General features: G+C 34.6%; 1 protein-coding gene across 3 annotated transcripts in view; it reads right to left on the bottom strand.

Moving 5' to 3' along the window:
• The window catches only part of TRAPPC8 (trafficking protein particle complex subunit 8), an 85,916-nt gene that overhangs the window by 31,659 nt on the left and 40,197 nt on the right, over positions 1-14,060 (bottom strand). For all 3 annotated transcript variants that reach the window (XM_065932397.1, XM_065932398.1, XM_065932399.1), the window contains 7 exons: positions 11,647-11,778; positions 7,069-7,293; positions 4,425-4,533; positions 2,788-2,982; positions 2,239-2,369; positions 1,305-1,379; positions 698-824 (listed from right to left, as the gene is read on the bottom strand). In XM_065932397.1, the coding sequence (XP_065788469.1) occupies positions 698-824; positions 1,305-1,379; positions 2,239-2,369; positions 2,788-2,982; positions 4,425-4,533; positions 7,069-7,293; positions 11,647-11,778 (994 nt within the window). The remainder of the gene's footprint in view (positions 1-697; positions 825-1,304; positions 1,380-2,238; positions 2,370-2,787; positions 2,983-4,424; positions 4,534-7,068; positions 7,294-11,646; positions 11,779-14,060) is intronic.

The following is a 14,060-nucleotide window of genomic DNA, read 5'->3' as shown; positions in this document are numbered from 1 at the left end:
TTAAAAACAGACAGGTATTAAAATGAAGAGACAGAAGTGAAGAATTTTATAGTAAACCCTCTCTCTAGTCTTGTCAACTTAAACTCAAATAGCAACATATAATTATTACAAAATAATATGAGAATGGTTTCCTGAAATTAAAGGGGAAAAAAAGGCAAGCTGTGTTAAACATGTATCTGGTAGTTTTACTCTTCAAAAATTTGTAAAACCTACCAATTCTGGGGAACCAAGAATACCAGCGTAACTCTAAACCCTTCTCTTTTTACAAAACAGACGACAGAATTTTATGTCATTTCACATTCAGAATGTGAAAACACTGGTCCTTGGTTCACTCTATGTTTTTATAAATATTCAAAAAAAAGAGACTATCCTAGTCAACCTTTGTACTGGCAGCAGACATCTCAACCAATGGTTAGAATACATTAATTTACAATTTACTAAATGTGGATCAGTAACAAAGAAGAAAAATACATAGGGTAGAAACACAGAATTATCAAAAATACATCAGAAGGGAATAAAGTTGTTTTTTTTAAGCAATGGCAGAGTTAAAAATAATCCAAATTATTAATTCTCTCATCTGATTAAATGTCTTTATTAAAGGTACTTTAAACCTAATTTTAAAATAGCTCATTTCTCAATTTATTCTGAGGAGATTTACTTATTAGCTTCTAATTATTCAGCAATGATATAACTTTACCTGTGTGACATCCAGGAAGAGCACCAATGCCATCTACTGCCACAGAGCCCTGAATGGTGCCAAGATTATACATAACTCCCAGAATATGCAGCTCCCCTATGTGATGGGGAAAGAGCTTTAGCCTTGCCTGTGGAGATATTTAAGTCACTCTTATTACCTGTTTTCACAATATCTTAAATAGTGCAACACCTAAATTCTGTAATATTACAGAAATAAAAGCTCAGACCTAAATTTACTTAATTCTCAATTGATTTCTCCTACTGGAAAGCATTTTCTTCGTAAGAAACTTTCTAAACTCAGTAACTACAGGCACCAAAACTTTTAATAAAAACCAAGATATTCTGGCCAACCAAATATCATATGAAATCACAACACTCAACCCAAGAAGAAAGCAAAACCTTTTTTCTCCAGGCTTCTTAGGAAATTAACAAACTAAAAACCACTGCAAACCTACTTTCCCAACCTATTTCCTTCTATGTAATTCCAGTCTCCTAAGATGATAAATCTTAATTTTTAAGAAAACTAGAAAACAAACTAAATAAACGGGCTTTAAAAATCTGTTGTCATCTTTTAGAAAGGTGTGACAGAAAAGTAATAAAGTAATTACCACTTTAGATTCTTCACTATTAATTAAGAATTCTGAAATAACTTCAGTTCCAATCATTTCAGGTTGACCTTTTACCTGAAAAGCAAATTATGTAAAATATACATTCTAACGAATAAAGTATCAGATTATTAACACTGCTACATATCAATACTTAGCAACAATGACAATAGCTATAGTTAGCATTTATTAGGTTTTTACTATGTGCTAAGCAATACACAAAGTGAACAACATAATGAAACAGAAACAGTTATAGATACAGAGAAGAAACAGATAGTTGTCAGAGGGGAGGGGCTGGGGGGAAGAAAGAAACAGGTGAATGCAATTTAACAGTACAAACTTCCACTTACAAAGTAAATGAGTCACAAGAAGTGTACAAAGTGGGGAATATAGTCAATAACTCTGTAACATCTTTGAATGGTGAGAGAGGACAACTAGACTTATGGTGACCCTTTTGAAATGCACAGAAATAGCGAATCACTGGGTTGTGTATCAGGAACTAATGTAGAGTTTTAAGTCAACTGTACTTCAAAAACACAGAACAAATGAATGACCTCATGGAAAAAGAGACTAATGTGTGGTTATCAGAGGTAGGAGGCGGGAGAGGAGCAACTGGATAAGAGCAATCAAAAGGTATAAACTTCCAGTTATAACATACAAGAAACAATGTAAAGCATAATAAATATAATTAATACTGCTGCATGTGATATAAGAAAGTTATTGAGGGAAAAATCCCAAGTGTTCTCATCACAAGGAAAAATTCTATATTCTTAATTTTCAACAATAAGCATATTATCATACATTTTGTAATGAGGGAAAATAAGCATAAGAAAAGAGTAAGTTCAGCTTCCTGAACAGAAACTGCTGAAATGTTATTACAGCATTTGTTAGACTATTACTGAAACATGCTTATTACAAATACCTTTTAACAACTTACTAGTTCTTTAACTTCTTCATTATCCTTTCCACTGACATATTTAGGTTGAAACTTCCAGAGCAATGACAAATCAGTCAACAAAAGTGGAACTTTCAAAGGGTTTCTAAAAGCCACTTCCACTGTTATTGGTTCTATAAAAGAAAAGCCTTAATTAGTAATTTTAATAAACCCTACACATCACCATATGCTTCAATTCTCTGAACATACCTTGCTTTCAAAGCTCTGCATTTCTGCCTAGACTGTCCTTTATCACTTTGTAAATGTGCATTTATTCAGGATACAGTTTTGAAATTACCTTCCTTAGAAGATTTCCCCCATAATTTTTCTGTACTCTTTGTCATTCTCCCTTCTACATTCCAAAAGCACATTGAATATTCTTAAAGTCCCCACTGCTTGGTTTTATAAATGCAGCTCACTAAGTAATAAGTACTCAATTTACTTTTGTATCCTCAGCCTCCAGTCATATTTGGCATGCAAAAAATTACTGTGAATACGCTGTAAGCAAAACAAACAAGTAAAAAACCATGAATAAAAATTCAAGTGTATCACCTTCCACAACTGCGAGGGGAAACCTTGAGTTATCTGAATAACTGTTCAAACAATACTGTGTGGGATGGAAGTTGGGTGGAAGGACTCCTCTGTTGACCACAGACACCACTTGTTCCTCAAGTTCTCGCCACTGCTGAGAGGATTCAGAGTCATATTCTTGATCAAGACTTACATGAGTAGCTGCTTGCTTTTCACCTTAAAAAAAAAAAAAAAGAAAGAAAAGTGTCACTATTAAATATACATATTTATTAACACCTGTCCTCCAATGAAATGTATTTTAAATAAAAATCTAAGGTATCCAAATAAATACATATACCATTCTTGCCTATTTTCAATTTTATCTGAGAGAAAAATATTCTCTTACTAATTCTAGCCTAATTGGAACTCAACTTGTAATACTGATGCTCTTTTCCTTCTGACTCTGACAGAATATATTTTCTTAGTGTCCACAATTTTATATGAAATACTTCAAACATACGGACAAAACATGGAAAATATTATAACAAATACTTGTGTATCAAAATTTAAGAAATATCAACTTTGTTATAAGAAACCAAGTTTTATTTAAAAAATACAATAAATGTTACAGATGAAGCTGATTTCCTCTATCTCACCTTCCCCAATTCTCTCTGCTTCACCTCTTCCACTGGTACCAATTCTTCCCAGAGCTATTCCAAAGTTGAAGTATAGTATGCACATTCATAATTTTTGTTTTTACTTTATCAAATAAGAGTGTGTATATAAACAACTCATAGAACTAGCTTATATGTTTGAAATTTATATAAATGGAATAACTTTTGATTCATCCTTCTGCAACTTTTTTCACTCAACTTTATGTTGTGGGTATTATCCACATTGAAATATACAGAACTCATTCACTCACATCCTACAGCATGAAACCAATATATGAAGGTTCCAAAATCTATCAATTCATTCTGTTTCATTTTTTTTACTACTAAAAACAATGCTGCTACAAGTACCCTGATAAATATTTTAAATAAAATACTAAATTAGCTCTCAAAAAGAAACATACTAAGCTCCAATTAAAAACTTAGAATTACAAAGTTTAACATGCATAAAGACCTTTAATATATTTAAACTTTTGGCCCAGTATCGCCATTCTAAAGCTCAATGCTAAGGAAATAATCCTGAATTTTAAAAAAGTCTCAGAACAAGAACAGCAATTATATTGGCAACTGTTCGTTGCATCTGTGTACACTTGAAATTTTCCATAATAAAATGTTAAGATTCATCCACAAAGATGTCCATTACAACTTAGATTTCATATAATCAAAGAAGATGGACACCATATAGCAAATATTAAAATACTTTATATCCATTGAATGCATGACAACCATTAAAAATGTTTATCAAGATTATATAATCTGTATGAGAATTTATATTAGGTGAGAAAAGTCATGATACATACAGCTATTCTGTTACCGTTTTTAGATTTTAAAGCTGGAAGGAAAAGCACCAAAGTAGTAGGTTCAAGTGCAGGATGACAAGATGATATTGTATAGTTGTTTACTTTCAAATATTCTTTAACAATTACATATTATTTTTTAGTGGAAAAAGATGAAATAACTCCAAAGAAAAAGTCACGAGGTAACAAAGCCAAATTAAACTTTACTAACCATCTGCTGGTCGTCTGTCATGGCCAAAGAAAACCCGGGTTGCTGAACTGTTAATGTATGGCAAAGGAAGCTGTGGTAAAGGGCCATCTGGGGAGAGCTGACTCACATTCTGGGAGAGACACAAAAGACGAAAGGAATTTCTGAGAGAGCTCTCATCCGTCCTCATTTTTAATACACAAGCTGTTAAAGGCATGCTAAGAAAGAATATTAAGAATCACTCAGTTCAGTTCAGTCACTCAGTCGTGTCTGACTCTTTGCAACCCCATGAATCACAGCACGCCAGGCCTCCCTGGTCCATCACCAACTCCCGGAGTTTACTCAAACTAATGTCCATCGAGTCAGTGAGGCCATCCAGCCATCTCATCCTCTGTCGTCCCCTTCTCCTCCTGCCCCCAATCCCTCCCAGCACCAGGGTCTTTTCCAATGAGTCAACTCTTCGCATGAGGTGGCCAAAGTACTGGAGTTTCAGCTTCAGCATCAATCCTTCCAATGAACACCCCGGACTGATCTCCTTTAGGATGGACTGGTTGGATCTCCTTGCAGTCCAAGGGACTCTCAAGAGTCGTCTCCAACACCATAGTTCAAAAGCATCAATTTTTCGGCGCTCAGCTTTCTTCACAGTCCAACTCTCACATCCATACATGACTACTGGAAAAACCACAGCCTTGACCAGATGGACCTTAGTTGACAAAGTAATGTCTCTGCTTTTCAATATGCTATGTAGGTTGGTCATAACTTTCCTTCCAAGGAGTACATGTCTTTTAATTTCATGGCTGCAATCACCATCTGCAATGATTTTGGAGCCCAAAAAAACAAAGTCTGACACTGTTTCCACTGAGTGGAAACATCTATTTCCCATGAAGTGATGGGACCAGATGCCATGATCTTAGTTTTCTGAATGTTAAACTTTAAGCCAACTTTTTCACTCTCCTCTTTCACTTTCATCAAGAGGCCTTTTAGTTCCTCTTCACTTTCTGCCATAAGGGTGCATATGTCATCTGCATATCTGAGGTTATTGATATTTCTCCTGGCAATCTTGATTCCAGCTTGTGCTTCTTTCAGCCCAGCGTTTCTCATTATGTACTCTGCATATAAGTTAAATAAGCAGGGTGACAATATACAGCCTTGACATACTCCTTTTCCTATTTGAAACCAGTCTGTTGTTCCAAGTCCAGTTCTAACTGTTGTTTTCTGTCCTGCATACAGGTTTCTCAAGAGGCAGGTCAGGTGGACTGGCATTTCCATCTCTTTCAGAATTTTCCACAGTTTGTGGTGATCCACACAGTCAAAGACTTTGGCATAGTCAATAAAGCAGAAATAGATGTTTTTCTGAAACTCTCTTGCTTTTTCAATGATCCAGCAGATGTTGGAAATTTGATCTCTGGTTCCTCTGCCTTTTCTAAAACCAGCTTGAACATCTGAAAGTTCACAGTTCACATATTGCTGAAGCCTGGCTTAGAGAATTTTGAGCATTACTTTACTAGCATGTGAGATGAGCGCAATTGTGCGGTAGTTTGAGCATTCTTTAGCATTGCCTTTCTTTTGGACTGGAATGAAAACTGACCTTTTCCAGTCCTGTGGCCACTGCTGAGTTTTCCAAATTTGCTGGCATATTGAGTGCAGCACTTTCACAGCATCATCTTTCAGGATTTGAAATAGCTCAACTGGAATTCCATCACCTCCACTAGCTTTGTTCGTAGTGATGCTTTTACTTAATATATGAGTCATAAAATTTTACGAGGAAGAATTTTAGATATATTTATTCTGGTCCAAGAAAATCTCCTTAAGGTTACTCAGCAAGTTAGTTCTCTGTGGATGCTAAAGCTCCAAATATTATTTTTATATGTATTTTACTTCCTAGACTCATTTTATTTTTTTCATTTATTTTTATTAGTTGGAGGCTAATTACTTTACAATATTGTAGTGGTTTTTGTCATACATTGACATGAATCAGCCATGGATTTACATGTATTCCCCATCCCGATCCCCCCTCCCCTAGACTCATTTTAGCATTTTATCTGCCAAAATTCTTACCCATATGGTTTCAAATTAATAAAGTAAAAAAGGGTAATTATATTCTGCAGGACAGATAAACTATTTACTATTCATGGACCCTGAGGAAAAAATTACAACTTTCCATTTTGTCCACAAAATAATGCTTTAAATTTGCTATCCTCCTGTCTCAGTGAAATATTTTTTCTTCCTATTAATTTTATGCATTACATCAAAGTAATGTCTACCTCTCACAGATCCCTACCTATTCATTTTTCATAGGAAACTGAGATGAATGTACTTTTCCAAAGAATGGTACAATAACCCAAATGCTGTAAAACCACTTATAATTCAAAAATACATAAGAAAACAGTCCCAAAAGCTCATGGTATTTTTTAAGATTCCAAATACAGCCACAAATCAAATGTTTACTGTAATATTAAAATTCTCTTTTATGAGAACTGTAGAAGGGCAATGTAACTCAGATTTATGACCAAAAAGCCTAGTCTGCTGCATTTTATTATGAAAGATAATTATATGTAGTCTAATAAAACCATTTATAAGACTCTTACTAGATAGTACTGAAAATGAGTTATGCTGAAAATAATGACAAATATAATTTTAATATCCACTGCTGAAAATAAGTATTCACCTTGTAAACATAAAGATATTCTCTGAGGAAGGCCCCTTGTTGAGCAGCAGATTGTTTACTTTCATTGATTAAAATATGCCTGAAAGCAGACACAGCATTGTCCAGTTGCCTGAGAGTGTAGGACTGTCGCCCAATGGTGAAGTTAATATGATCCTCTGCAAGAGACCAGCCTTTTCCTTTGTAAACTTGCATGGCTTGACAATAGCAGCGTAAAGCATGTTTTTTCTGTAAGAAAATATATAAAGCAAAGTATTACAATCCAAATTTCTCTGGGACTGGACAAACACACACACACACACACACACACACACAATCAAATAACTAGTAACGAGTTGTTCTTCTAAAAGAGACTGGGATGATGAAGAAAATGAAACTAAACTTTGCAATGATCGCTAAAAACCAAGAGGTCCTGAAGCAGACAAGCAGCTGCTCTGTCCAAGGGTAAGAAGTCTGAGAAGTCAGGGATGATACTGACTTTGTGAAAAACCATCTGGGATTTTCCAGAGCAGCAGCACGTGGAGTCATAGATCAGTGAGACTTGCTGTTAGTTTGTAGCTGAGAGCTATCTTGTGAAGTCTAAATTTGGTTAGTCAGCTCTCTATACCACTGCCCTAGACTGAACAGTAAAGTGTCTTCTAATTCTACATATATGAGTATGAAGGTATCAGTTCAGTTCAGTTCAGCCGCTCAGTTGTGTCCGACTCTTTGCAACCCCATGAATCGCAGCACACCAGGCCTCCCTGTCCATCACCAACTCCTGGAGTTTACTCAAATTCATGCCCATCGAGTCAGTGAGGCCATCCAGCCATCTCATTCTCTGTCATCCCCTTCTCCTCCTGCCTCTAATCCCTCCCAGCACCAGGGTCTTTTCCAATGAGTCAACTCTTCACATGAGGTGGCCAAAGTATTGGCGTTTCAGCTTCAGCATCAGTCCTTCCAATGAACACCCAGGACTGATCTCCTTTAGGATGGACTGGTTGGATCTCCTTGCAGTCCAAGCGACTCTCAGGAGTCTTCTCCAACACTACAGTTCAAAGGCATCAATTTTTCAGCACTCAGCTTTCTTCACAGTCCAACTCTCACATCCATACATGACTACTGGAAAAACCATAGCCTTGACCAGACGGACCTTTGTTGGCAAAGTAATGTCTCTGCTTTTCAATATGCTATCTAGGTTGGTTGTAACTTTCCTTTCAAGGAGTAAGCATCTTTTAATTTCATGGCTGCAATCACCATCTGCAGTGATTATGTGTGTACATGTATTTGTTGGTCTTTGATAGTGACAGTGTTTGGTTTTCTTTTCTTCTGCCGAAGGCTGCATGCTGCCACACCCATGAATAGGTGTTAGGCTTTAATTACGTATTAATGCCACCCTCTGAAGTGAGACAACCTCCATTCTAAAAATGGGATTTGGTATTCCTGGCAGCTCAAGACCCTGTGTGCAATGCAGGGAACCTGGGTTCAATCCCTGGATCAGGAAGATCCCCTGGAGAAGGAAATGGCTACACACTCCAGTATTCTTGCCTGAAGAATCCCACAGAAAGAGGAGCCTGGAGGGCTACAGTCCATGGGGTCACAGAGTCGGACCTGACTGAATAATGAACTTTTTTCCACTTTTTCACCAAGAAAAAGGTTTCTCTCCACTAAACCTTGTGCTTCAGAGTAAATTCTTATACCCACCCTCTTCCTGGGTAGATTAACAAAATCTGTATCATTTTTAACCAGAATTGGTCAATTTTTTTAGGAAATGTTTTCTTGATCAAGAGGTAATAAAGGCAAATCAAAATCAAAATCATCACAGCATGCAGTGAGAACACAGTCTCTTCTTTGTGATAATCCTACAAATATACCTGATTTGAATCTCAGGATGAGGAAACATTCAACAAGCTTAAATGGAGGCACATCTCTACAAAATAAGTGGCCTATCGTCATCGGAAGTGTCAACATCATAAAAGTCAAAGTACCCTCTGACAGGATCCTTCACTATACAACTATCAAAACTTGAATAGGGTCTGAGGATTAGACAGTAATACTGTATTAAGTGCTAAGTTCTCGACTGGCATTGTTGTTTTACTGTTGTACAGGAGAAAAGAATTTTGTTTCTAAGAAAGACGAAATATATCCTAAAATATTGGGAGGGTACTGGGGCACCAGGTAGACAACTTAACTCCCAAACAACTCAGGTAAACAAAAGTCTCTGAACTGTACTTGAAACTATTTTATAGGTTTGAGATCATTTCAAAATAATTTTTAAGTGATGTTTCTTAAAAACAAAACAAACAAACAAAAAATCCCAATCTCCATATTGCATTTAGTAAAGGAACAAATACTGAATCTTAAAAACTGAGAGAAAAAAAAAAACTGAGAGATACAGAGAAACAATAAAATGTGTCTAAAAGTGTCAAGTTCAAGTGCATTTTTTAGGATCTCTTGGAAAAGCATCTAAAGATATTTAAAAGGTAACAAGGATTTAAAGTTTGCCTTTCAAAGTAATAGAAAGATCATCCAGGGTATACTGGGCATAATCAGAAACACCTCTTCAGCACTTTATTTTTTTAATACTGATTATAATGTCGGCTCTCTTTTTAAATACTTTTTACTTGTTAATATTCTTTTTTTTTTTTGTTGTTGTTGTTTTTTTGTTGATATTCTTAATGGAAAAAAACTGAACTATAAACAATTTCTGGGGATAAGATAAGCAATTCAGCATGAACTTGCAATCACAGAGGACTGAAAAATGACATCACTATATACATATAATCTCCTCTATGCTTCACACTCATCTCGGTCAATAGCCACATCTATTTTTAATGAAAATGTCATGAAAAGTTTTGGAGCTTCTCAGAAACAACTTGGCCCGAGTCAGAGTTATGTGCATGATGAGCACCTTATTGTCCAAGGAAGACACTGTTCTTGACCAACTTCAATGAGACATATATTTGCTTTTCTAACAGGTCTGCATATTTCAGATTTCTACTATTTGAGAAAGCGATCCCCTGAGTTCAAGGTATATAGGTCACAAAACAGCAAACCAGCTACCTTGGAATCATTAACTCCACAAGATAACTACAGTTAAAGATGATTATTAGGCCAGAGAGCAAATGTATCTCAACCTACCAAAATGTAGCATTTTTAACCTGCCATGCACTTCCTAAAGGCAATATGTCCTGTACCTTTAGAAGGTAAATACAGGATCCAATGACATCAAAACCACAAGTGAAATCATTCACAGAAGTGGACAAAGATGTGGGAAAATGACAGAACCATTCCTAGTGGGGCATATAATTTTTCTTCTACTTAACATATTTTGTAGATTTCTTTAATAGAACACTTTAAGCAAAGATAAAAACGGGATAGTGTTTCAGATGCATTTGTACTAACTATGGAAAATGGGCTGTGAAAAATCAGAGCTTTTTTATTTTTTTCCTCACTTCAGAATCTGAGAAATTCTAATCATAAAGTACATAAAATTATTATAAAGACTTAATTTCATAAATATGCTTACAATTTTGTATTTAATATAAAGCAAATTCACATATTTTCTAACTTTCCATTTTCCAAAAGTAGAGGAACTCAATCTTGAAAAGTTGATTTTTATAAATCATGACATTCTTTCATGAAATTGAGAGTAATTTTGAACACCTTTCTTTCTTTGCACCTTTGAATTAACACTGGCATGTTTTGGTTATCACAGACTTTGAAAAAGGAATGTTCATAAAAATTCATTTTAATTAAATTAAAAAAAATCCTCATACTGTCTGACTAGATTAAAAAATTCCTTAAGAGACAAGACCATGTTAGTTTTACAAGTGTAAGCTCAGCTCCTAGCAGAGTGCTTGGAATATACAGATGAATACTAAGCCCACGTTTTTATGTATACTTATAGTAAACCACAACGGACAGAGAAGCCTGGCAGGGATCACAGTCATGCAGTCCATGGGGTTGCAGAGAGTCAGACACAATTGAGCACACACAGACTCCAATGACCATATCTCAGGTGCTATTACCATTCTCTGCCTCAAGAAAGCTCCCTCCAGCTAATGTTTAAAAGGACTAGTGGGGGCCAGAGAATCGCTCCAAATTAATAAAGATCTCTTCCAACCTAGCTGCTCCCAGCGAAAAGAAATAGATGACTTCTACCTATTAAATATTTAGCAAATACCATTAAGAGATACTCTGAAAAACAACAGAAGACCAGAGTTGAAGTAGGGAAGGTACAATCACCTTTAAGAAGGATTAAAGTTACTTAAGTGCAGTATATCTGGCCTTCACATATATCATTTAGCCTCACAGAAATTTGGGCAAAATCAAATTTTATAAATTAAAAAAAAAGGCTCAAAGTCATAACTTTAAAAAGTTGTGAGCACAAGATCAAGATTTAAACTTAGACTTGTTTAAATCCAAATCTCATGTCCTTACCAATATAACACATTACCTCAGTACAAAATTTAGTTTCATCTTAATAATTTTAAATCAAAAAATTAGCAAATAACATACATTTATAAAATAAACAAGTTACAACAAATAAAAATTAAAATAAATAACAAATTATCTTCTGTTTAAAGCCAGCACACTCACCTGCCCTGCTTTACTGAACCGGTGGCCTGCCAATATCATATGAAATGCATATTTTCTAACCATGGGACTCTTCATGTTTATAAAGCAATGTGCTGCCTGTTCCAAAAGAAGTGCACTTCGAAGATCAGAATCCTATTGAATATTTAAAGAAAAAGAGGGTTAATTTAACAAAATTAGAGTTAATTAGTGAAAAAACATTTTCTTTCTTTAAATAATATACAGTGTATCCAATATTTAACTTGGTAGTATCTAAGGGCAGAGATCAATAGACAATCCAGTCTTGATGATTCTTTCTTCTAATAAGCACAAATTTTAAAAAAGTTCAAAGAAGTCTCTACCATGAAACACTTTCTTTCACTTTACATAAAGTCAGAAGTCTGGTTGTGATATGCACCATGTAATAAATCTGTGAAGAAATGCAATCCCTTTTCAAATGGCAAAAAAAGATTATAAACTGAGAATTTAATACAGGTATACTGACTCAAACCAGAAAACGGAGTATAGGCTAAGATTCAAATCTAATTTCTTCTGGAAACTGATCTGTGACATACAATAGCCTATTTCTATTCATCCAATAAAAGAAGAAAGCTAAAACAGAATGTATGTAGATCATTAAATAATCAAATGTTACTTTATCCTCTATAAAGGTTTACTATACTTAAAAGGAATTCTCAGTTTTGCTCTAGTTTAAAACAGCCAAAATAACTGCTTTTCATTAAAACATCCAGAAGGTTTCCCCTTCAAAGATTATCACCTACAGTTAGTGTATTAGTAAATGATACGACTCAAATTAGTTTCCACTGCAACTGACTTACAAGAGAGTCTACAAAAACCACATTGTACATTTATAGCCTCACCATAAGGACAATCTTTCAACTGACAGAGCCATCATCACTTGACAAATAACTGAGAAAGCACGGAAGGTTGCTGATCAAGCATCAACAACACTTTCACCAAACTTTCTCTAGCTTTTCAGCTATTCTCAAGCTGAACTTACCATGCCCTTCCATGTGTTCTGCTGCCATTATTTTCCCCAGGGAAAGTTGAAAACAGAAAACATTGACTTTAAATGCAATAATTTCAACAAATTATAGTCACATCAAAAAGTGTTCATAGACTATTGATTACTGCAACTATCTCCGTAGCAATCATAAAATTATATTAGAGTGGAAACATCTGAGGAAAAGCATTCAGTAGATGGTAGATATTATTATCTATTTCAGACCTCCTCATAACAAAAACTAAATGATTAGATGATTTTTTTAGTTAATTAGATCCAAAAGCTAGTGAGTGGAAAAACCAGGAATGTACAGTTAACAAACAGTTGTTAACCAAGGCATCAGAATTACTTGGGGAAGATAGGGCACTTACATCTCTATTTTTTTAGGAAAATGCTTTCTTCTTAAAAAATTATTAAATATAGCCTCTTTTTTTCCTTTAAGAATAAATGTTGAAGAAAAAAAGGAAGTGTCTTTCTTCCCCACTTCATGCCTCATCTGACTGACTCAGGGATAACTACCATTACCAACATGGTACTGGCCTGTTCCATTTCCCTCATTGTCTAAATACGTATGCATTTATATACTAAATGCCACAGTTTTGATATTCATACTTTCTTATACAGAAATGGTATTACACAGAGTATTATCTCGCTTTTTACCTTAGTACCATCAACATCTTTCCAAAACATCTACATCTCTCATTTCTTTTAAAGCCACTTTATATTCCATTATATAAATGTATAATTTATTAATATAGTCTCCAATTGACTGATTTAATATTGCCACAAACTTTTACTACTACAAAAAAACTCTTCAATAAACACCTTTAAAAAATATTTTTAAATAACTATACAAATATTTTTATTAGACAAGTGTTTGGAAATAGAAGTGCTTAGTTAATGAAAACTATGCATATACTTCAAATTCTAATCAATATATGTGTATATCGGTACAAAAAAGGTCATATCAGTAAAAACTCCCAGAGAGCAAGAGTTTATTTTCTACTCTACCCAGTCAAAAATTAGTTTTAAGATTTTTTACCTTTTTCATAAAAGAAAAATAATACTTAGTTCCTCAACTTAGACTTCCTTAATAGTAAGGCTGTTCATTTACCATATGTTTAGGGATCTTTGTACTTTTTCTTCAAACTGCCTGTTATGCCCATTTGTGAATGGGTTTTTGTGATTATCTAGTTTGTAAGAGCCCTTTGTACACTTAATCAATATTAAGCCTTTGTCATACATTTGCAAATAGTATTTCCCAGTTTTGCTATAAAAGAGTCTATTCTTTAGTAGTCAAACACACTATCTTCACTTTCATGGCTTCAAAATATTGCATCAAACTAAGAAAGAATGTTATCATTCCTAAATTTAAAAATATGCTCTTCCAGTGTGTGTGCATATGTATATTCAG

This window comes from Muntiacus reevesi, chromosome 4, assembly GCF_963930625.1.
Source record: "Muntiacus reevesi chromosome 4, mMunRee1.1, whole genome shotgun sequence".
Classification (NCBI taxonomy): domain Eukaryota; kingdom Metazoa; phylum Chordata; class Mammalia; order Artiodactyla; family Cervidae; genus Muntiacus; species Muntiacus reevesi.
This window is presented reverse-complemented; position numbering and strand designations above follow the sequence as displayed.